At 38.1% G+C, this 26,470-nt stretch overlaps 1 protein-coding gene across 1 annotated transcript in view; it reads right to left on the reverse strand.

Moving 5' to 3' along the window:
* Positions 1-690: 690 nt before the first annotated feature.
* Positions 691-26,470, reverse strand: part of rnf123 (ring finger protein 123) — a 239,019-nt gene continuing 213,239 nt past the window's right edge. Inside the window, exons 38-39 of the mRNA XM_073861959.1 lie at positions 8,088-8,173; positions 691-5,415 (exon numbers count right to left, since the gene is read on the reverse strand). Coding sequence (XP_073718060.1) covers positions 5,316-5,415; positions 8,088-8,173 — 186 coding nt within the window. The 3' untranslated portion in view covers positions 691-5,315. The remainder of the gene's footprint in view (positions 5,416-8,087; positions 8,174-26,470) is intronic.

A 26,470-nucleotide genomic window follows, 5' to 3' on the forward strand; every position in this document is an offset into this window, starting at 1 on the left:
TTAGAACATTATTATTCTTTTAGGGGGCTTTTTGTTTAAGTCTTTCTCTGTTGTCTTTAAGTTAATGTTTCAGTAGTGTTTTTTTTAGGGGTAGGCTACATGAGCAATATATAGTGCCCTCTCGTGGCTGTAGGCACATGTTTTCCTTAGGTTCATATTAGTCAGTATGAATTAATTTTGACATATAAGATGCTCCTGACTATAAGTCGCAGGACCAGCTAAACTATTAAAAAAAAAGTGTCACTTATAGTCCGGAAAATATGGTTATAGGGTAATAACATTTTTAACCATTATGTAAATAATATCTAAATGCAGTTTTAATATTGTGTCAGATTATTTACTCACTTTAAAGTAGTGTTTTGTATAGTTGGTTTGCACTTACTACAAACAGAAGGCAGAATGGTTAACAGCACTGTTGTCTTTAAGTAATACTCAGCAGGGTTGAATGGTTAAGTTCGTGAAATAAATGTTATTAGATGACGCATAGAAAAGGCTTAGTTACTTATAGATACATCCATACTGTAGAAAGAAGTGATGTCACTTCCTGTGTGTCACCTGGATAAAATATTTATTTTTTATGTTAAATCTTTAACAGATCATCAATGTTGGATGATTTCTAACAAAACGTAATAGGAAATCAAAGTGTGCACTATTTATGAAATTGCTTCCCAAGTAACCAGACCAGACAGATTAGGATAAATAATTTAATGCCATTACATCAATACATGTACACGCTCACAAATATGAAAGAACAAAAAGTTGCAATCTCGCCTTTAAAACAAAACAAAAACACCAACAGTCCTTTTAAATATTGCTTAACTTATCGAAAATTCCCTTTGACAATAAAAGCAGATGCCCGAAACGCAAAAACACGCAAAAACCTCACACACACTTTTAATAATAGACTCCTAAATTTACACCACGTACCCCCCTGCTTTAAAACAATATTATGAGAAATGCTTTAACAGTCCAAATAAGAGAATTGGCGACCAGTTTTGTTTTTGATTCATATGTAATATCAGTTGTTTGACACTGTAGTGGTTTATTGTCCGTTGTAAGCTCAGTATGTGTATGAAACAACATGTGTGCAACTAACAAGTCTATAACTTTCTACACAAAATAGAAAGACGTCAATGCTTTGCTGAAGTCCACCTTAAATCTAGTCTCGAAAATCTCTACTGTTTTGGGACCTGTACCATAAAGATAGCTAAAGAAACTCAGGGTTACAGGATTAGTGTCAAGATGACAAAATCAAACCAATGCGATCAGAGGCCTCATTTATAAAATGCTGCGTAGAAACCATCATACATTTGATCTTACGACAATTTATCAAAAATGCGTATGTGTGATTCATAAAACGAACGTACGCACAGAAAACGTGCTTACCCATTTCTTTCAGATGTGAAATCTATAAATCGCAAATGAAGTTGAACTTGTGCGAAGCTGAGCAGTTTCAGATCTCCGTCTTTAAATGATTCCTAATTAATGTCATAGACATAAAAAAGAGCGCTTATCAACGTTTAAACCCTTTACGAGCAGCAAGAATGGCTTTTATTTCCAAAAACCTGCAGCAATCGGACAAGCAAAAGTGCGTACGTCTGTTCAGACCCTGACGTGGCGCTAAGCACTTTTCCACGTCAAAGACAGTTTTTATAAATATGGATTTTTGCGCATGCACACTTTACGATCAAATAATAAATAAATGAGGCCCCAGGTACCATGAAGCTGATGATCACATGTCTCTATCAACTCAGGCTTTGATATTAAACTTCGACACCGAACAACCTATCACGTGAGTCCCATATATTCCCAGTGATTATTTCATAATCATAATTATCTGTACCGTTGTCAAAGTAATGGGGCGCACACACCAAAAGCAAATGTAACTATTTGCCGAGTAGATTACATACAAAGTCAATGCAAAGATGCGAATAGATGCAAACTAGCGTAGGGCAATGTGATTGCCGCAAACACACGCTATTCGCTTCAAACACGCCTTCCTCGCAAGTTGAAAATATTCAACTTAAGTGGAAAATTCGCATGACCCAAAGTTAAATCCCACGACTAACCTAGAGCAAGGAACGAAATGTTTCGCATTTGGTGTGTATGCAGCATAAGAGAGAACTATTTGAGAAAGTTTGCGATAGATGATGATTGTGTTAATGTGCATGTTGAACAAATATGTATAATACTATAGTAATTTAATATATATGATGTATCTAAAAAAATCTGATGGGGCATACACACCAAACGCGAGTTCAACGTTTTGCACGAGTAGATTACATACAAAGTCAATACAAAGACACGATCAGACGCGTTCTCGCGCGGGACGATGCAAATGACGTGAATTGGCTAGCGGCAATTGCAGCTAAAACATGCGCTATTCGCATTAAATGCGCCTTCGCGCCAGTTTAAAATATTCAACTCAATTGAAAAATTTGCATGAGACAAAGTTAAATCCCGCGAGTAATCTAGAGCGATGCTACGTGTTTGGTGTGTACGTAGCATAAGTGCTTATCTAACAATTAATCATATAACACACCAGTTTTTTTATTTTTTATTTGTAGTAACCAACACATTTACCATGGTCTTACTACCTATACAGAAATGGTAATCAATCCACCAACTACAATAATAAACCATGGTTCATTTTCTTAAGGGTTTGTGTGTAAATGTAAACATGATTAGAAATAAAGCATTGCAGCAGGAATTGCGAATTTGACATGTATCTCAGTATCACTGATCTCTGATCGTGAACATAACCTGGTTAGCTGTGTAGTGTAAGTTCCTATGACAATGAATAAAGCGTTTAGGTACCATTTTTTAAAAACATTTTTCACATTTTAAAAACTTTAGTGTGTGTAAGGTTGCTGTTAGAGCATAAATAATGTCTGCAAAATGATAAAGCTTGGACTACAGCATTCTACTTCCCAAGAATATGTGCCAATTTGCCAAAAAAGAGCGTGACCTTGTTGTGCTTTCATGAAGGGGAAGAGTTGCATTAGTAGTGTTTTTGTAACCATGCCATTGAGACGCTGTTATTTACATCCTGTAGTTAAATCCCCTTTATTTGGCCTTTGCCGAGGACAGATTCCTAAATCTAGTGTGACTTTCCAGACAACGTGCGCTAAGCTGCTGTCGAATCACAACACACTGGACCAGCTACACAATCAGAACTTATTACGTATTTCTGAAGGAAGGACTTCATAGAATAAGGAAGACATCAGCCCGTTTTTAAGACGGTAAAACAGTATACAGAGAAGTAATTTGTTTGAAAAATACCATGTTTTTTTACACGTGAAACATGAACATATGTTATATTGCGCAACGTAAACACAATCAAAGCTTCGAAAACACAGGAAAAATGGGGACCTTTAAAGCATATCTCTCCACTTTTTAACACCTACAAGTAGGGCTGTAACGAATAATCGTGCAAATGCACGTTTTCTCAATAAATGAATTTGAATGAATTACGGTGAAATCCGGGCACATCCAAAAGCCAGAGGGCGCTCTCGTGCAGAAACTCCAATTGTGCCACAGAAGAAGTAGCATTACAAACACTATTCCAGGAAATGTCTAGAAGAATATTTATATCGCCGTTCTTCAGATCGTTTCAGGTATTTTCATGATGATCGAGAATAATCGCGACACTCGCGTCTCCTGGAATTCCGGTTTATTTCAACATATCAGAAGACGACTTCGACCTTCTCACAGGGTTTCCAGTTAAGTGGGCGTGACGTCTGAGACTGAGACTAGGCACAAACTAGCCAACTAAACCAACTTCATAGTACAGTGTGTGAAAAAAAATGTTTTTTTACACACGAAACATGAACACGTTATATTGTGCAACGTAAACACAATCAAAGCTTCGAAAACACAGGAAAAATGGGACCTTTAAAGCCTAGCTAAAACCCAGGACTGGCACAAACTAACCGACTGGCCAACAAAACCGACTTCATGGTACAGTGTGTGAAAAATACTGCGTTTTTTTACACACGAAACATGAACACGTTATATTGCGCAACGTAAACACAATCAAAGCTTCGAAAACACAGGAAAAATGGGACCTTTAAAGCCTAGCTAAAACCCAGAACTGGCACAAATGAACCGACTGGCCAACTAAACTGACTTCATGGTACAGTGCATGCCCCTGGTCTAAGTATTTATGGCTTTTCAAATCACTATACTTTCATGTGGTCTAGGAAATTGCAGTTGTCATGGCTGAATATCTTTTGAAGGGAACTGTGGCTAAGCAATGGATTCTGAGTGCAGTCGCAATAAAATCCATTAGCAAAGGATTCTGGGTAATCAAACCCCATGTACACAAGAGCAAAGCACTTACATCTTGATGTCTGTTGATGTAATACAAACAGCAGTCTATGCACTCCTAATCTCAGAGAATCAAGGAACATTATGGGAAATGAGACCATCAAGTTTATGCTATTATAAAAAACGTAAAAGTTGTTGCAGGGGAAAGTGTAACTTGACCAGATCAAACACTAAATCTGACTTTCTTTACAAGTAAAATTAAAAGCATTTCTCTCAGGCGTGAACCGATTCATGTATCGATGTAAATCGATCAAAACTGTACACATACAATTAATTCTTATACTCTGTGATGTGTTATAAATCCTTAATAAAATGTTATTACATATATTCTTACTAATGTATGTAATATTTTGATGTCCACAAACATGTAGGTTCTGCTCTACAGTGTGTCAAATATGGCTGTCAGTATAGAATATAAAAACATTACCAAATGCACATAATGATTTAAAGGCGTACACTAGTACCAAGTTTATATCCGCTTTCCTGATTGATACGATATGCTGTTATATCAAGTGTTTGTGATGAGACGACACAAGAAGAGATAGTAATAAAATAAAGAGACAGGCCAAGAGGAGCAAAAACGACGACAAAAGATGAAGTGAGATTGTGACAGAGGTATGAGAGGGACACCAGGTCATCCATCTAATGCAGAATTTGTCATTTCCGGTATCCAAGCGTCCTTGATGTCCTCAGATCGTTTAGATTCAGCATTGGACTGCTTTCCTATAAGACAGCAACTCCAAACGTGACCTCAGCCGTTCATCACAGTGACACCTGGAAACGATTGCCATCTTGCGAGGCCTCTGTCCATTTGCCAGAGGACAAAATTCACTGCCAAATCGAACAGATGGAGAACGAACACGGAAGTGACTTTTCAAGGGTGTGGTGGATGCCTAGTCTGCGCATGTGTGTTTTTAGAGAGTCTTTTGGGAAAGTCATGTTCATGTTGAGTACTCAAAGGTGTGCGTGTGTGTGTGTAGCGCATGCTAAGAGAGGCCTGGTATAGTGTAATCATCTACTCCAGTGATGGTGGCCTTGCAAAAGAAGCAGTCCTTGTTATTCATCAAGTGTTGATTGATACAGGCCCTGAAATCAAAGAGAAAAGCCACAGAGGATGGAAAATGAGAACGATCAGACCGTCAGGGACACCCAATTATTTACTCGCAAGATTGCTGAGTCGAGACGACTTTCACAACATTGAAAAACTTGCAGCGTTTACTTAGATTAGAATAACAGTAAGTAGCTTTTAGCTATCTCTCAACTATTTATTAACATTTAAAAGGAAAACCACACATTGGTATTAATGATTGCTTAAAGGGACACTCCACTTTTTTTGAAAATATGCTCATTTTCCAGCTCTCCTAGACTTTACTGTTTTGGAGTCCGTTCAGCTGATCTCCGGGTCTGGCGCTAGCACTTTTAGCATAGCTTAGCATAATTCATTGAATCTGATTAGACCATTAGCATCGCGCAAAAAAAATAACCAAAGAGTTTTGATATTTTTCCTATTTAAAACCTGACTCTTTTTGTAGTTACATCGTGTACTAAGATCGACGGAAAATTAAAAGTTGCGATTTTCTAGGCCGATATGGCTAGGACTATACTCTCATTCTAGCGTTATAATCAAGGACTCTGCTGCCGTAACATGGCTGCAGGAGGCGTAATGATATTACTCAGTGCCCGAAAATAGTCCCCTTAGTATCTTTCAATAGCAGGGGACTATTTTCGGGCACTACATAATATCATTGCGCCTGCTGCAGCCATGTTACGGCAGCAAAGTCCTTGATTGTTTCGCCAGAATGAGAGTATAGTTCCTAGCCTTATTTGCCTAGAAAATCGCAACTTGTAGTTTTACGATATTTTTTCTAAGCGTGATGCTAATGGTCTAATTAGATTCAATGGATTGTGCTAAGCTATGCTAAAAGTGGTACCGCCAGACCCAGAGATCAGCTGAATAGATTCCAAAATCCCAATTTTGGTATAGAAGAACAAAGAAAAAAATTATGATTTGAGTAAATAATAACAAAATTTCCATTCTTGGTCAACTGTTCGTTTAAAATGTATTAAAATATTAAACCATGAGACAACTTATAAAAGCTGCACTATCATGTAAACCCAACACTTCCAGTGTTTCCCCTAATAAAAATAATAATAATGTCAAAATATTAACGCGTTAACGCAAATTCATTTTAACGCAAACTAATTTTATTAACGCCGATTAACGCAACGCGCAATTTCTGTTTGACCCTTGGTCCAGCCCATAGTTGAATGAACAGAGACGCAGACAAATGGGATATATATATATATATATATATAATTACACACACAAACATATTGCTCATTCATTGTTCGTCAGTGTTATTTTATACATTTATATGATAAACAAATTTTAAATGATGCATTTGTTGAGCATGACGCATTATTAGAGAATAATCCTTTTTAATACATATTATCTGTTCTGTTGTCAGACATAAAACTATAAAGTGAGTAAACACGACCCAGTCACGTCACCTTGTGTTTAATCCAACCAGCTGTCCCTTTATCTCTGCTGAAATCCTGATATATAAACGCATTTATAATAGTCTGACAAAATCACCATACATTTACATTGAAGCCTGCTGTTGCATTTCTCATCATGAGCTTTTTTTATTTCAAATGTGAGTTTTTTTTGTATATCGCGTAGCCTAATAGCGCAGACAATTCGGTGCCAATCCAGAAATATGACAGCATACACTGTTACTGTTACACAGAGTTACTACAAAACACGTGCGCGGCTCAGGCATATACAGCATGATAGAGAGGGAGAGAATGCGCGTGTGTGTACGGGAAACATTAATGCTAACCTTTCGTCAAGTTATGATAAACTCGATCAGCCGTCTTCTCTGTCAGCAACATCTGTAACTGTTGATGTTTACGCAAAAAAGAAAGTATACGAAGCAACGTATACTTTGAAAACACCGTCACCTTTTCAGTTACGCGAGAGAGGTGTGCTCTGCATGCTACAAGAGAGAGAGCACGTGCAGTGAATTCGACCAAACCGAACTGTTACCGAACAGTAAAATATAAATGTACGCACTCAATTGGACAATTGTAAACGCGCAAACACAGACAGAAAAGAAATGCCATTGTGGAAATAAGATAAATAACATATTACTTGAGGGCTATTTAGTTTGGTTACACTTTATTTTAAGGTGTCACTGTTACATTGTAATTATATATTTAGGTACCAAGTAATAATCATCAACAAAATGTACTTACTGTAGGGTTGGGGTTAGGAATAGGGTTTGGTTTAGGATTAGTTGCATGTTTAATTAACTGTTATTACTATAATAATTACATGTAACATGTGTAACAAAGACACCGTAAAATAAAGTGTTACCTTTAGTTTTTTCAATAAAACAACAAATTGTTCTCTGGCGCTATAAAGAAAATCATATCAAATTTACTTGACCTTTAAGGGGGGCGGGTCGAGCCGTTAAGAGGGCGGGGCGCCCCCCTTATATAATGCTAGGGGAAACACTGACTTCAACACATTTCTTTTATAAGTATGCCATTAGATTTTAGTGGCCATCTCACAACACATAATGCATGTACTTCTAAGACCAAAAAAAAGGTTTGGGGAGCCATCCCAATTAAGCAAACATCATCTCAGTGAGCAGTATTTATAAAAATGGCATTTACCGCATGGTGTTAATCTCCTAAATGGAAGAATGAATGAAAAAATGGCACATTTGACAGGGGTAATTTGTTGAACTCACTTGCAGGATTTGTGAGAGCAGGGCTTAAAGATGGCTGATATCGAGTGTGCATAGCAGATAGGGCAGAGATCCTCCTCACTGGTTGGTGCTGTGGAAGAGAAAGATTCAGATTAAATCCATATAACAGTAAAATAAGAAATGGTTTCATTACACTGAGATAAAGTAAGACTAAATGCCCTCCTACATGCGCAAGTTAATACAAACCATGAATTAACATGTCATCTGCTTAAAGTCGCCATGAAACGGAAGTATCAATTGCCTAATTTTCCCTGTGGAGACGTGTATCCGAGTAAAACCGGCCTCTAAAGTGAATTAAGGCAGGGCTGGATTTGAATTTGTCCATCAAGATCTGTGTGGATCATTTGAACTTGGGTCATGTTGCTAATTGCTAATAGCAGCGATCTTCTCCCGGACCCCGCCCACCTGCCATACATTATGACCGGAAGTAAAGAGAAATTGTTTTTAGGAGGGGAGGAGATTTGCATTATTTATTAAAGAATTTTTTAAAATTAATGAAACTCACAGATAAATCATTTGTAAAAAAATACCACAATATTACAAAACAAATTACAGTTTTTTATTTTACTTATTTTATTTTACGTTCTGTTTTACTCAAATAAACAATACATTTACAGTAAAAGACTTGCATACTTTCACCAGTGCAGAATAAGGATGTTCATTTCAGTTAATTTTCCAGATCGACAACCACAGCTTGTTAACTGAACATTAACCTTTAACTGATAAGATTTTAATTGTCATTGAATAAAAATACAGTTGACGGTTGTCTGTGACACGATAAAAACAATACAAACATTTGATTTAATTTGAATGTGCAAACAGCAGCAACAGATCAACAACAGAACCAGGAATCATACATCATCAAATTTTCACGCAACATTACATTATCAAACAGTATGTGATCAGTCCAGAGGATTAATATCCAAAGAGGCCGGATTGTCTTCTTTTTCATCTACCACAGTTGCCATTTCTAAAGATGTTTGCAATAGAAATATATGTTTGCACATCGCGTTTATCACTAAGGTTACCTCTATCTCTCTTGACAGTTTTCGGTTTAAACACCTGTGGCGTCAGTAGTTGACGCACTCCGCTGAGCCTCATTGAAGTTGCATTTAAGCATATAATACTGACGTGCTCGTCGCAAATGTTCCGCCACAAACTGCAAGTTTGGAAAAAACTGTTATGGTGTCCCTGATTCTCATGTTTTTCATCCCTAAAAGGGAGTTTGGGAACTTATAGCAGAGCACAGATGACAATATTTTTCCTCGAGACAGCGCAAGCTAGCACTAAAGGGCTAAGGGCGATTTATAGTCGTGCGTAGGTTCTACGCCGTAGCTATCCGTAGCCTGTGCGTAGCTTTGCGTAGCCTGACGCGCACCTCGCAAAAATTTTAACAGCGCGTCAGATCTACGCGGACCGCAAGCGCTGTGATCGGTCCACCAGAACCCCTCCCGTCACGTAAAAAAAACTGCGTCATAGGTATTTCCGTTTGTGACGGTGAAAACAAAGATGAGCCAAGTTGAGGAGTGATTTAACTCAAACTGCATCAGAAGTCGTTGTTTATTTACTTCCATCATTGCTGGTCTTCTAAAATTATACACAACAAGTTGCTGTTTCTTCTTCGTTTGTGGGTTAACTTGCTAAGCTTCTTCTCTGACGGTTGTGCTGCTACTGTGGTTACATGCATGGTTACTGCCTACCAGCGGTCTGCGCATGCGTTTGCACGTCGACGCGGACGCGACGCAAAAGTATAAATGAAAACCGACGCAGAACCTACGCCGTCGTGGCTATGCCGTAGGACCTACGCACAAATATAATGCGCCCTTTATAGCGATGACGTTTAGTGATGATTGACCAATCAGTGATCTACTGTGTTTTCGGGTCACGTTTAGTATCAGCTCGGGTCGCTTGGAACCCCAACCGAGGTGGTACGAAAAAAAGTATCGGGTACTACGTACTGCACCCAATGGAAAAGCTCCCAAAAGTAAGCTGACCCGACCCAAACTAAACCAAACCGTGGGGCACTATGCAATGGAAAAGCACCATAATAGCGCTTTTCCATTGCATAGTACCCCATGGCAGAGTCCTGCACAGGTCCATTATTGGAGACCTGCTCCAACCTGTACCCGCAAAGTTCAGCACCAGATCCTACCCTTCACCCATGATAATATCAAAATCAAATCCGTACCCGCCCAGACCCGTTAATATTTGGCCCGTTACCTGACCGGCACACACATAAATCACACACCTTAAAATCATTCCAATAAAAGTGCTTTATTTTTTTTCTCGTACCTCTCTCAACATCACAACAGTGTCATGAATGGGCTAATAAAGCAGGCTAAAGTGCGTTTTGTTTTGCGCCATTCAAGTATCCTACTATCGGCACCTAAATAGGCTATGAACCGTAACTATACACAAATAGACCTATTAATGAAAAAATACAACCAACCTACCTACATAACCCCTGCTGTGCTTCTACAAGTCTCGAAATGCTTTCTAAGAGAAGACGTTCCCAGCTTCCGGCTATCAAACAGCATAAACTTTATGCAACTCCTGCAACGCTCGCTCCAACTAGGCTACTAGAAACACTAACAAAGGTCGCACTGTCGCAGTGGTGGTGACGTGATGGGTCAAATGTCATATCGTTGTTGCGTGTGATGGTAATTTAGACATACAAATATTGCACATATTTCCATTCGCATTACTACCCGCTCGTAAATTTTAGGAATGTCACAATCCACTCGTTTTAGACTTTTATGTGGGTATCCAACCCGTTGCAGGACTCTGCCCCATGGGTCAGGTCTAGGGGTTCATGCCCCATTTTGAGATCGTCCTATCGTCAGCCTGTGAGATCGCCGTTACACGATAGTATCGCGGGGCAGTAGTTTACTCATTTATTTATTTGTTCATTTTTACTCATTTATGACAAGTCTCTTGATTGGTGGACAAAAAAGAAGCAAGGGCAACACTGTCATGACCGCGACCTTCTTAAAACTGATGCCATTAATCCAGGTGCGTCATTAAAACCCAGGCACTCTAAAATTTTCTGCGTGCCAGAGCGGGGACACCACACTCGCTGGTTTTAACCCTTTGTGCGCTAACAACCTCTCTAGTGTAAGGAAATGTCACAGCTGCGCATACAAGCTCATGTGCAAAGAAGATGACAAATCATGCACATTACAAGTTCAGGTGCTAGGATAAGTCCATGCCGCGCACATTCAGGTCCAAGACGCGCGCATTAAGTCCACGTTCGTCCACAAACCCTCTCACACGAGGAAAAGCATGCAATGCGCATGTTAATATGAAACTACAATGATAATACTAATAACCATTGCCAACTATCGTCATGAAAGCCCGCTATTGGCGATATATCTAGCGTCTATCGGGCACAACTCTAGTCAGGTCGGGTCAGCTCACTTAACTTTGGCTTGGTTAGCTTTTCTATCATGTTTAGTACCACTTCAGAGTGAAAGGGATTATAGGTGTGTTATATTTGCGTTGCCTACTGCTGTGACATCATACAAGTGAGAGCGTTGTTGGAATGCTATACGTTCCCATACATTCATTTATTTCTCAGTCTGACCCAAAATCAAAGTTGACCACCACAAATAGATGTTTGCACATCGCGTTTATCACTACAGCTGTCTACATGCTGTCTCCGCTGACCCTGATATAAGTTGCAAAATGGCGTACATGCGGAGTTTGGCATCGCAAAGGTGCCGCCACAAACCACAAGTCTGGAAAAAACTGGGAAAGACCTTTTGCGAGTCGACGTCACAGTTACGTCACGCATGCAATGTGGTGGCAGAAAAACAGTGGAAATTAATGAGACACGAGTGAAACGAACAATATAACTCACTAGAAAATGTCTTGTTGTGCTGTTGAGTGTCAGAATAGGAATGCCAGAATAGATGACCTTCATTTTTATAGTATACTGTCGTCGAAGGCACCATTTGAAGATAAACTTGGTGTTTATGATTGCAATAAGCCCTCAACCGGACAGAATGGAGTGATGAAATCATCTGAAAATCTTTTAATAATTAATAGAAAATAATTAGAGAAGATATCCGGTGTTCTGTCGAAGTCTGATCCCTCTATGTGTTTCTTATAGCGTTTTCATCACGTTACGTTTATAATTTATTTAGAAAGATTAAAGATTTGAATGAGTTCATAATATCAATAATATTACCATTTATTGAAGTTTTCATATTTTTTTCGTTTTCTATTACTTCTTTTTACCTTCTATCTAAGCCTGTCTTCTTCCTGTTTGTTCAAAATTATGATGTTTACTAATAAATATATAAACATAGCACACACACACACACACACACACACACACACACACACACACACACACACACACACACACACACACACACACACACACACACAATGTAAAGTGTTAATAATATATAAACATAATAGTTTTAAAACAAACACGTAGGCTATTGATATAAGGAAGAAATTGAAAACAGGAACATGATGAAATATTTAATAAATTATTTTATACAGAATACATGATAGTATTGCTCTTATAAGTACTTCAGAGATTCATACTGTAAAAATAATTAATTTACCAATAAATAATAATACATATACATTACATACATGCACACATATCAGTAGCCAAGCCATTTAAACTTTTAATTTATTTAAAAAATAAATGTAACTTGGTGAAAACGTTATAAGAAACATAACACTTAAGAGAAATATAGGGGAAACAGACTACCAGAGAACACCGGATCCATAAAAATCACAGTTTAACGCTTAAACACTTCACACCGCTATTGCGGAGCTGTCACTTTCTGCCACCAGTTGGGCTCCGCCCACAAAAAAAATTCATCTCTGTTTGCAAACACGCAAAAGGTCTATAGTGTTCCCGATGTTTTTCACTGCTAAAAGGGAGTTTGGGAACTTACAACAAAGCACAGATGACAACAGGTTTCCAAATGTGTTCGTCTGAAAGATGATGGACATATGTATCTCGGATTGCCAGAGGGTGAGTAAATCATGGGCTGATTTTTGATATTTGGCTGGAGTATCCCTCAAAATGCATAGAAGGCCATCACATAGGATGAGTTACTGGCATCCTTTAAATCTCAATAGTATAACTGTCAACCCCTGCCAAACTGATTGAAAACACAGTGCGGTGGAAAGCAGAGCTTTGCGCTGGCGTAAGTGATTTTTGAGAGCAGGTCATTGATCTAACCTCAGTTACGCAGTTAGCAGGACTATCTGTTTTTTATCAGTTTTGCATGCATGCATGACGTGAACGGAGCCCCTTGCATTTGTATCTGGTCGTCCCCAACGTCCTTATATACCTTCTCAAAGTGGAACTTTGTTCCAGCGGGAAAGATTGGGTTTCTGTTTGGCCTCTGCTCTGAAATGAAGGAAATCGAAGCCTTTTTTTAAATCCCATTTGCTGCCTCCCAAGTCCTCAACTTATTACCTTTCAGATCCTGTGTCTGAGTAATAGGAAGATATCCACTATCTCACGGTAATTTCCAGAAGCGGCCCGTGACCTTGACTGTTCAGGTTTACTTCGGTTCATGGCCTGACAAGAACATTCGGCTCTTCGTTCATTTCATTATTCAGCAGAATTAGAATTCCGGTCCGTCAGCACAAACTAACTAAGAAATCAGTCAATGTCAAGCATGTGATTGTGCGAGTAAGGCGTGTGTCTGCAAGTTTGTATGTTAGTGCAAGTTAGTGCTGGGTATGTCAACAATGTGATGTATTTACCTTCGTGATGTGATGTATGACAAAGAAACAGAAATGAAATATAGGCCTTGATTGTATCTTGGGAAATGGGATGCAGTATAACCAAACCTGAATGTAAGTTAGCAGTTGGCATTGAATGGTTAAAATACATTTTAATAAGGATAGACAGGAAAGTTGTTTCCTACTGTATGTAAAACCAAGTACAGACTTAAAGGAATAGTCCATTTTCTTAAAAGAAAAATCCAGATAATTTACTCACCACCATGTCATCCAAAATGTTGATGTCTTTCTTTGTTCAGTCGAGAAGAAATTATATTTTTTGAGGAAAACATTGCAGGATTTTTCTCATTTTAATGGACTTTATTAGAGCCCAACATTTAATACTTAACTCAACACTTAACAGTTTTTTTCAACGGGGTTTCAAAGGACTATAAACGATCCCAAACGAGGCATAAGGGTCTTATCTAGCAAAACGATTGTCATTTTTGACAAGAAAAATAAAAAATATGCAGTTTTAAACCACAACTTTTCGTCTAGGTCCGGTCCAGCGCAACCTAACGTAAATGCGTAGTGATGTAGGGAGGTTACGTGTTACATATATAAAACGCAAATTTGCGGACCATTGTAAACAATAAACTGACACAAAGACATTAATTAGTATCAGTTGACATACAACAACGTCGGAGTGGTCTTCCTTTAACACACTTGTAAACACTGGGGCGGAGTTTCGCGTTCGTCCTCTGTGACCTCTTGACGTCATGACGTATTGCGTGGGCGCATCACGACCGGACCTGGACGACAGGTTGTGGTTTGGAGGTGCATGTTTTTTATTTTTCTTGTCAAAAGTTACAGTCGTTTCACTAGATAAGACCCTTATGCCTCGTTTGGGATTGTTTATAGTCCTTTGAAACTCTGTTGAAAAAAACTGTTAAGTGTTAAGTATTAAATGTTGGGTTCTATTAAAGTCCTTTAAAATGAGAAAAATCCTGCAATGTTTTCCTCAAAAAACATAATTTCTTCTCGACTGAACAAAGACAGACATCAACATTTTGGATGACATGGTGGTGGGTGGGTTGTCTGGATTTTTCTTTTAAGAGGGTGGAATATTCCTTTAAAGAAAGAAAATATAAGCTACTTTAAGTGTATGTTAAGTACTTTGACTATGCATCTTATGCAAACTTAATGTCCCATATGAATTTATTACAACCCCAAAACATGCTTCATGCATGGGTTAAATTCACCAAGGTTTTCTTGGCCGGTACAATTGCCCCAGGGAAGGTGGACTGAGAGGATGTTTAAGTGCCAATCGAGTCCAGCAACGAAACTTTAGGCCTGTTACAACTCTAAAGGTTGACAGGCTGCCAGTCCAGGTAAACACTTAATCTATCATAAGATGCTATTTTGAAGCTTTTTAGATTGCAGGCAAATATTTAGTCAAGGTTGTTCTTGAATCAGACTAAGCACAAGGACAATGTGTCACATATCTAATCTTGCATTTTGTAGATATATACAGTACAAAAAAAAATCTTATTGTTTTTAAAGAAAAATTGTAATTTAATGTCTCAAAGTTTTGATAGTACTGCTGGTCCAAAAAAGTTAATATCATTATCAATTCATACCATTCACAAGTGGACGGTGCTAAATACAGTGGTAAATGGGGTGTAAAACGTTTTAAGCTTGTCCACTTTTGACCACATTCAGAGGTAGTTGAAAGCGTATTTGATCGGATTGCTTTTGTGGGGTAGGTGTACATGTGGTCGAAAGTTTTTGAACAGTCAAAAGTAGGGCTGTCAACTTTAGTCCTTTAGTCGACTAATCGGTCGATGCCGTCTTTGTCGACTGACATTCTCATTGGTCGACCAGTTGCATTATTTATTTATTTTCACCAATAAATAAATTTTCATTGATTTACTCCTTGATATTTATTCCTTCATAAGCAGTTATATGTTACTGTATTCTAAATATAATTAGCCCATGTTTTATCCCCAACTTTAAATGCTTAAAGGAATAGTCCATTTTCTTAAAAGAAAATCCAGATAATTTACTCACCACCATGTCATCCAAAATGTTGATGTCTTTCTTTGTTCAGTCCGGAAGAGGTTGGGTTTTTTGGGGGGAGCATTGCAGGATTTTTCTCATTTTAATAGACTTTAATGGACACCAACACAACAGTTTTTGCAACGGAGTTTCAAGGGACTATAAACGATCCCAGGCGGGGCATACGGGTCTTGTCTGGCGAAGCGATTGTCATTTTTGACAAGAAAAATAAAAAATATATACTTTTAAACCACAACTTTTCGTCAAGGTCCGGTCCAGCGCCACCTAACGCAAATGCGTAGTGACGAAGGGAGGTCACGTGTTACATATATAAAATGCACATTTGCGGACAATTTTAAACAATAAACTGCCACAAAGACATTAATTAGGATCAGTTGACATACAACAACGTAGGAACGGTCTTCTTTCAAGACGCTTGTAAACACTGGGGCGGAGTTTCGTGTTCGTCCTCTGTGACCTCTTGACGTCATGACGTATTGCGGTGACGTAGTGGGGTCAGCTGGCGCATCACGACCGGATCTAGACGGGTTGTGCTTTAGAGGTGTATATTTGTTGTTTTTGTTGTCAAAAATGACAATCGTTTCGCTAGATAAGACCCTTATGCCTCGTTTGGGATTGTTTATAGTCCTTTGAAACTCCGTTAAAAAGAACTGATAAGTGTTGAGTTAAGTATTAAAGGTTGGGTTCTATTAAAGTCCATTAAAATTAGAAAAATTCTGCAATGTTTTCTTCAAAAAACATAATTTCTTCTCGACTGAACAAAGACAGACATCAACATTTTGGATGACACGGTGGTGAGTAAATTATCTGGATTTTTTTTTAAGAAAATGGACTAATCCTTTAATAAACAAAAGCAAATTTAGCAGACAATATAATAACCGTGCACTTGCATTGCATTGTTTACTAGAACGCACCTCATCATAAATGAATAAAACTCAGCGTAGGCCTATATGCCTCACATATGCCTTTAATTGGCATTAAATATCTTTGCTGCATTCGTTCTAGAACAGACAAGGGCTTTCTCGCACACAGCGAGTTAGACCTGCCTTGGCAGCGAGTTAGACCTGCCTTTTTCCATTCGTTTTATAGTGTTGCAGTCTATTAGGCAACATTCTGGATAAGATGGGCTTAGATTTGGAAATACATTACATCTACATTTTAGTGGTAACAGATAAGGTGATGATTATGTTAGCACTACCTCAAACAAGCGGCATCTCTTCAGAGCTGTCATTTTCTTAAATGAGCTTCTAACGCTAGACAAACGCCTTTATTTTCGATCACCTTGTACCCAAACCATTTCGAAACTAAGGAGCCATTTGTCCTCCGATTTGGTGTTTTATGTTTTTGTTTTTATTTGTACACTTGCCGCGTTTGAAAATAGCCTAAATAATGTAACAAAACGAAAATAAACCTACAGGCCTTCCTACTATACAGCCTATTATTATAAGGATTGTTTTTAGGCTCTTTATTTTTTTTGTGTGTGTTTGTTTTAAAACGCCTAGATCGGCTGGACAAAAGTTAACCCATAGCTTCGAAAGTAAAGAAGAATATACAGCCTGTATAAACGAGAGCTTTGGTTAGGATTTTTCATTATTTGACAGTTTTAGCAGTTATATTTTTTGCGTGTGGTCAGGTGCGCGATTGTGACTGTCACTATAGACCTAGGACAGAGCTCCTCACTTTGCAGTTAAAAAAATCACTTAATTTCCAAAGAATTGTATTTTTATTATAGTTTTATGTATTATTGATGTTTTTTCGTTGTTGTTTTATAAATGCTCTATAATAAATGTTCAATGATCGTTGCGCGGGACAGGACTTTGGTCGACTAAGAATTTCTTTGGTTGACTACAGCCCTAGTCAAAAGGCCACCTACTCTCCGCCTATTGATCTAATGTGTGATGTATCGAGCGCAATCAGACCTGACCCACTGTGTTCAGCACGATCTTTAGTCTTTAGGCCGCTCTTGTTATGTTTAATATAAAGTTTACATTGCGTTGTAAAAATGATGAAATTATCTTCATACATGCTATAGTTATGTATATAATATTGCATTTCTGTCATTAGATCCTTCTAAATGTTACACACTGCACCTTTAATATCTATTTTTTTAACATTTAAAATCATTCCGCAGATTTTTCAAAAAAAAAAAAAATCACGGAAAAAGCAAAAAGTCAGCAGATTCTGTCTGGCCCTGCCCATGACCCAGCAACAATGCAATAAGGTTCAGGTGATTGGCTTAACTCTTTCCCCGCCATTGACGAGATATCTCGTCAATCAAGAGAAAACGCTTCCCCGCCAATGACGAGTATTTCCGTCTTTCAGCAATACCGCTATTATCCACTCCGCAACTTTTTAAACCCGGAAGTATTGCCCTATGGCAAGCTGCTGCATGTCCGTATCTGTTTTAAAGATCGCTCTGAATGGGATCTCTATGAAAAGTCCGTCACAAAAATTGAATTATCTCTGTTTTTTGCTCAAAATGTGGTGTTTTTGCAGAAACCTACCCGTATTCAAAAGCTGATTATAAAAGAACTAATGAAGGTAGGATGAAACATTTTTTTTTGTTTGAAAGCAGATGGTCTGTTCTTTCATTTTTATTGTGTGTTTATATATTTGAAGAAGAACATTTTCTGGAAGGCATTCAACTTTTGTGAAAATCATGAAAAACGCTGGCGCTGGCTGGCAACTTTTTTAAAAAACGCTGGCGGTGAAAGAGTTAAAACGTTTTTGGAACTGAATGCCCATGAAGCAAAGATCACCCCCAGGTTAAGTACCTCTAAAGTAGTCTCCTTCATAAGTTAAATGAAGATGCTAATGGAGCTTTCTCTGGGTATTTTAAACCTCCTCTTTTAAAGACTTTAGAACATCTTTCATTCTTTGCCATGCTGTTTGGTGTCACATGTGGCACACATTTCATTGTTTCAAGATGCTATATACTAATCGTCATGTCAAAAAAATGTCCCTTTAGATTGTGTCTGCCCACAGAGCTCTACAGTGAAATGGAATTTAGAGTTATGAGGCACAGAAGTGAGATGGCTCCATCCATTTAATGCCTCAGGTCATATATTCATCTTCAGTCAGAGCAAATGTGCTGAAGAGGCACAAAACACTGTACAGTACCAGACGGTGCTCTCTGAATGACTGCCTACAGTATGCTGCTTTAAGACCTTACAGGGCAAAACCTGCCTGTAACCATGGGGGTCACCGCAAAATATTTTCTTAATTTTTATCAGGTTTTCTCAAAAGATAACAAAACAAATAAAACCATATATACCTGAAACATTTATACATTTGGGAGATGTTTTTTATCTTCAACGACTGTATTTTGGGGGGGGGGGTCTAAAGCTATTTCATGCATTCTGACTCACTAACACTGTTTAAGAATTGGATTTCTCGTGCTAAACATGTCATAAAAGCAGTTAGATGTGTGACAGAGTATTTATGTGCTGAACGTTTCTAAATGTTTTTTTTTTTTCGAAACTGAAAGATTCATATGTAACATTTAACTTGCTTGGTTTTTTTTATGGGCAATTTCAGTGCTGAAGTACAGTGGAAGTCCTTATATGGACATTTTAACCGGAATAGATTTCATTAAAAAGGGGCGTTCCCAACCGAGTCACAGGTGGTTAGTAAAATTTACAGCATGTGTTATGTGAGCTTTAAAGGGGGGGTTTAATGGTATTTCAAGCATTCTGACTTATTAACACAGTTATAGAGTTGTTTCCTCATGCTAAACGTAGGCAAAGTGTCAAAAATGCAGTTGGGCGTGTTTCAGAGTATTTCTGTGCCGAATGCACTTCGCCAGGGTTCGTACAAGTTTCGGCTAATTTTTTTCGATTATGGTTCTAACTGACGTTTCAGGGGTTTTCGATACGTATCACTTCTTTATATGGGCTTCCGCCGTAAAACTTCCCCCGGAAAACCCCGCCCAGCCGTCAGTCAGCGGGAGACGCTAGAGCTTGCTAACAGCTTATCACGTCACTCAGCCTTGTTTAATTTCAAAAGTCAACAATGGCACAACAAGAAGTGTGTTTTTGGATGTAAGGAGAAGACATCCAGCCTTATGGAAACAATGGATATAGTTTATTATCCGGATTAGCAGCGGAGTTTTGCGTGTGTGTTTGATGCGGTGGATTTTCAGAACCGGTTCATGACGAGTTACACGTGGTAAGTAAGACTTCTGTCTTATGTTGGAAATAGGCGCGTGTATATTATATAAATGACACGAACATGTAGTGAATCATAAGTTAAAACAGTGTTGTATAGTGTTGTATGACTCGTACTCGCTCCTCCCGTGTTATAACTCCTCCTTCTTCATTTTTTCGTACGTTATCGGAAAGATTCGGTAAAGCTAATCTTTCTTTTATAAATCTGATTAAACTAAAGACTCTTCAGAGATATAAAGGATGTCATACTACTCCATAGGTACTCCAGATTAATATCAGAAATGCAGAAACAGCGTGTGTTACGTGAGCTTTAAAGGGACACTCCACTTTTAAAAAAAATATACACATTTTTCAGCTCCCTTAGAGTTAAACATCTGATTTTTACAGTTTTGGAATCCATTCAGCTGATCTCCGGTCTGGCGCTACCACTTTTAGCATAGCTTAGCATAATCCATTGAATCTGATTAGACCATTAGCATCGCGCTCAAAAATAACCAGAGTTTCGATATTTGATGATGCAATGATGTTACGCAGTGCCACTGCTATTGAAAGTTACTAAGGGGACTATTTTCAACTGCTGTGTAATATCATTGTGCCTCCTGCAGCCATGTTACAGCAGCAAAGTAATTGATTATTACACCAGAATGAGAGTATAGTTCTTAGCCATATCTGCCTAGAAAATCGCAACTTTTAATTTTCTGTCGGTCTTAGTACACAATGTAACTACAGAAGAGTCGAGCCTTAAATAGGAAAAATATCGAAACTCTTTGGTTTTTTTTTTAGCGCAATGCCAATGGTCCAACCAGACTCAATGGATTGTGCTAAGCTATGCTAAAAGTGGTACAGCGAAACCCGGAGATCGGCTAAATGGATTCCAAAACGATAAAACTCCAAAAAAAAGTGGACTGTCCCTTTAAGGAATACATTTTATCAGTATGTTTATGACGTATAATAGTCAAAGACAACATTTAAGTGGATCAAACCTTTTCATAAAAGATTTCTTTGTGTTTTAAACAGTACCCGTTCTTGTTCAACCTTTTCGATCCACTTCGAATGTTGACTAGTGTCGATCATAATTAAATTATGAGGACAATAAAATATATTACATTATATTTTTCATACTATATTTTAGTAATTCAACGCACATATTTAAAACAATGCAATATTATTAAAAAAGCTATATAAATAAATAAATAAACTTTTTTTCCCTGGGGACTGAACCCATGACCTTTGCCCCTGCTAACACACTGTACAACCAGCTGAGCTTTGCAACTGATCTTCTTAAGTAAATTGATCATGTTTTAAGGATTTCAAGATGTTCTTGCTGTAAAATGGTTGGGTAACAACAACCCAGCACAGGTCCAATGAAACAAAATGTTTTAGGTGTATTGTCTGATATTAGTTGAAATAAAAATAAAACCAGGCCATAGTAAACTGACAAACAGCAGTTTTCTGAATATGTTTGTTTCACATTATGCAAAGGAAGCTCAAAGTTCCTACTTGTCTTATGACAATTTTTAACCTAAAGTAAAAATCTTAAAAATCCCCCTTCAGTTGAAATGCTTTCTGAACTAAACTGTTTCCATTACATTAGGACATAGCAATACTGTGCCGTTTCGTTTCAACTAATTGTACTTAGATGCGGAAACAAGACTGCATCAGCAATATTTATATTTCGCATCTCAGCACTACGCCAGTAGTTGCAGCATTTCTAGCCACCCAATGGTCTGACTGTAGGGGTCCCACGGTGGGAGGGACTGCAGGCAAGCGTGTCGTCCGAAACTGCTGACAACTGACCTTTACTGTGATGGGCCTCTATTGATGTGATGGGGTGATATTTAAGAAATGACTGGAAAGTGGCTGAGGCCACTATAGAGAGAGAGAGAATGAGAGAGAGAGAGAGAGAGAGAGAGAGAGAGAGAGAGAGAGAGAGAGAGAGAGAGAGAGAGAGAGAGAGAGAGAGAGAGAGAGAGACTATAGATATTTATAGATATTTGTTTAAGTAAAATTATAATTTTTGTTTCATTCTGACAACTTTTCTGCCAAACTCCGAATGAAAATAGTTTTTTTGCATATATATACTGACAAATTTTCTATCTTGAATAATGCAGAAAAACTTTTCAAATTTATTTCTCAACAAAATAGTAATGTTTTAACATGTATTTCAGAAAACATTAAAAAAAATTTTTTTTTTTTTTAAACCCTGATTTGTAGCCAATTTACATTTGCTGTTGGGTGACTTTATGTCACTCCTGAGGTTTCCTTTTTTTGAAATTCAACAGACACTGGACTGAAATGGTCACATACATCTAGAAATGATGTTTAAGGTCAATACGGGAGTGGTCTCTTTCCATGGCTGTATTACTCAAGACTGACCAACCAAAAACAAAAACTGCATTGAAGTCTGGCACTGAACATATATATAGTGCTGGGCAAAGATTAATCGCGATTAATTGTATGTGCTGCTTAAACTAATACCGCACAAACATTATACAGTTTCGTGTTTTTATTGAACAGAACATGTAAACATTCATAGTGCAGGGTGGAAAAAGTATGTGAAACCCTAGGCTAATGACTTCTCCAAGAGCTAATTGGAGCCAGGAGTCAGCCAACCTGATGGTTCTTGTTGTAAAAGGATTATTTTTACAACAAGAAAAATGATCCTTAGCTGTCACTGTGGCAGGAACCCTTTCAAAAGAATACACCCAAAGAGTTCATATTGATACCTCAAAGGTTCATATCTGTACCTAAATGCTACATATACAGTTGAAAGAAAAAGTATGTGAACCCTTTGGGCTTACTTGGATTTCTTCATAAATTGGTCATAAAATGTGTTCTGATCTTCATCTAAGTCACAACAATAGAGAAACACAGTCTGCTTAAACTAATACCGCACAAACATTATACAGTTTCGTGTTTTTATTGAACAGAACATGTAAACATTCATAGTGCAGGGTGGAAAAAGTATGTGAAACCCTAGGCTAATGACTTCTCCAAGAGCTAATTGGAGCCAGGAGTCAGCCAACCTGGGGTCCAATCAATGTGATGAGATTGGATGTGTTGATTAAAGCTGTCCTGTCCAATAAAAAACACACACCAGTTTTGAGTTTGCTGTTCTGAAGAAGCATTGTCTGACGTGAACCATGCCTCGCACAAAAGAGCTCTCAGAAGACCTACGATCAAGAATTGTTGACTTACAAAAAGCTGTAAAGGGCTACAAAAGTATATCTAAAAGCCTTGATGTCCATGTGTCCACGGTAAGACAGATTGTCTACAAATGGAGAAAGTTCACCACTGTTGCTACACTCCCTAGGCGTGGTCGTCCTGTAAAGATGACTGCAAGAGCACAGCGCAGAATGCTCAATGAGGTGAAGAAGAATCCTAGAGTGTCAGCTAAAGACTTACATAAATCTTTGTCACAAGCTAACATTTTTGTTGACAAATCTACAATAAGGAAAACATTAAAGAGTAACTAAACCCTAAACCAACTTTTTATAGTTAATGGTCTGTAAGAATGATGCTTTATTAGTGCTGTTCATTGATTTTAGTAAGTTTTTTGACATTTGGATATAAAGTGTTCCAATACTACAATATATGGTGTAAAAACGTCTGAGTGCTGCCCTCTTCAGGTTGAACAGTGGCTATTGCAGTTGAATTTTCCTATTGGATGTTCGGTCCAAAAAATAACTTGTGACGTAAGCAGTTTCAAGCTCACCACGCCCTTGTTACGATCTCACCACACACTTGGTACGTGCTTAGTTCGTCCCCTCTATCTCAGTTGGGATCTGCCCACTTTTCGTGCATTTTTCAAATATTGCCAGTGGGTGGAGTCAGGTTCTGACCAGGGGTTTAGTTACGCTTTAAACAAGAATGGACTTCATGGGAGGACACCACGGAGGAAGCCACTGCTGTCCAAAAAAAAACATTGCAGCACGTTTAAAGATTGCAAAAGAGCACCTGGATGTTCCACAGCACTACTGGCAAAACATTCTGTGGACAGATGAAACCAAAATTGAGTTGTTTAGAAAGAACACACAACGCTATGTGTGGAGAACAAAAGGCACAGCACACCAACATCAAAACTTCATCCCAACTGTGAAATATGGTGGAGGGGGCGTCATGGTTTGGGGCTGCTTTGCTGCCTCAGGCCCTGGACGGATTACTGTCATCGATGGAAAAATGAATTCCAAAGTTTTCAAGACATTTTGCAGGAAACCTTAAGACCATCTGTCTGCCAACTGAAGCTTAACAGAGGATGGACAATCCAACAGGACAACGACCCAAAGCATAGAAGTAAATCAACAACAGAATGGCTTCAACAGAAGAAAATACGCCTTCTGGAGTGGCCCAGTCAGAGTCCTGACCTCAACCCGATTGAGATGCTGTGGCATGACCTCAAGAGAGCGATTCACACCAGACATCCCAAGAATATTGCTGAACTGAAACACTTTTGTATAGAGGAATGGTCCAAAATTTCTCCTGACCGTTGTGCAGGTTTGATCTGCAACTATAGGAAACGTTTGGTTGAGGTTATTGCTGCCAAAGGAGGGTCAACCAGTTATTAAACCCAAAGGTTCACATACTTTTTCCACCCTGCACTATGAATGTTGTGTTCAATAAAAACATGAAAACGTATAATGCTTGTGCGGTATTAGTTTAAGCAGACTGTGTTTCTCTATTGTTGTGACTTAAATGAAGATCAGAACACATTTTATGACCAATTTATGAAGAAATCCAAGTAAGCCCAAAGGGTTCACATACTTTTTCTTTCAACTGTAGGACCTTTTTAAAGATTAGTCGATTTTCTTCTAGATAATTTTCTCATATTTTTAATTTTTTTTGCCAAAAATGACAATTGTTTCGCTAGATAAGACCCTTATACCTCGTTTGGGATCGTTTAGAGTCCTTAAACTCCATTAAAACTGTTAAGTGTTGGGGTCCATTAAACTCCATTAAAATAAGAAAAATCCTGGAATGTTTTCCTCAAAAAACATAATTTCTTCTCGACTGAACAAAGAAAAACATCAACATTTTGGATGACATGGTGGTGAGTACATTATCTGGATTTTTTTTAAGAAAACGGACTATTCCTTTAAAGGGTACTGCCCTAGGGACCATTTTCAACCATTTTTTCTAAAAGGGTAGGTTAGAGGTCTTCAAGGGTCCACTTAGATCAAAAACCCAAGGTCCGACCCGAGAGGGTTCAAGTCTAAAAGTTTCACATGTGCCTCGGACACTCATCGGGGGTCTAATATTAGCGGCATCTGGTCTCGGGCAATTTAAAATTAATGTTTTTTTTTCTAACAGACCCGAGAAGACCATTGTTAGTTCGTAGAGTCTTTTTCCAACGCCAGACCTGTTTTTTGAATGCACATTCGGGTCCAGTTGGGTACAAAAATATTGTCACTGGGTCGGACTCGGGTCATTTTTGTCTCAGGTCGGGTCTTTCTTTAAAAAAAATTATTCACGCACGTCGAGTTTGGGTAAAACATGATTCGGGTAATTTCAAGTCGGGGGCATTTCTTCTAGTGTAGGCAGCCTTCGACTTTAAAGGTTCTTTAAGAGAACCAAACTTGGTTCTTCTATAGCATCCCTGCAGAGAACCGTTTAGCTTCAAAAATATATCTTACTCTTCAGGACTCTTGAATCATTCAGATGTCAATCACAACATCCTTTAAGGTGACTGGAAGATTGAAGGGTAGGGCAGCACTTTTGATGTGGGAGTGAAAATTACAGCTTATGTCAAAGCTGAAGTGCCTTAAAAAATAGTCAGGTAATTGCTTTGGAGTTCCAGAATAAAATTAGATGAAGGTGCTGTCAACTAAACTCTATTCTGAGTAATCAGACCTCTATTTATCCTGAAGTGAAAATGATTGTTTCTTGCTGGAATTTCCTAGCTAAAATCCCTTGAACATTCAGGAATGGATTATACCGACTGTGAACACAACTGAATGAGATTTGTCACAAGTGTGTTGAAGTGGATTTCCCAGCCCCTGACTGTGAGCCAGCAGCAATAATTTTAGAAAATTATAATATTCTGCTCAAACTCAGCTGCTCGGTTAGCCAGTAATGGGGAGCTATTTTCAAACTAAAGCTTTCTCAAAGGTACTCTATGCTACAGGCTCAAAGTAACTAAATAACACTTAATAATGTATAATGGACTAACCCGAACAAACAGTAAACAACTGTATTTGTATTAGCTAACATAAATAAAGATGAATAAATTCTGTAAAAATATATTCCTCACTGTTAGTTTATGCTAACTAATGCATTACACCAATGTTAACAAATATAACATAATGTAAAGTGTTAGTAATAAAAAAAATTATGAATTAAGCGCAGCCACTAAAAGGTTTTTGAAATGAATATAGTCTCAATATAGTGTCAAACTCATTTTAGGTTGAGGGCCGGATGTTAAAT

This window comes from Misgurnus anguillicaudatus, chromosome 23 (genome assembly GCF_027580225.2).
Source record: "Misgurnus anguillicaudatus chromosome 23, ASM2758022v2, whole genome shotgun sequence".
Classification (NCBI taxonomy): domain Eukaryota; kingdom Metazoa; phylum Chordata; class Actinopteri; order Cypriniformes; family Cobitidae; genus Misgurnus; species Misgurnus anguillicaudatus.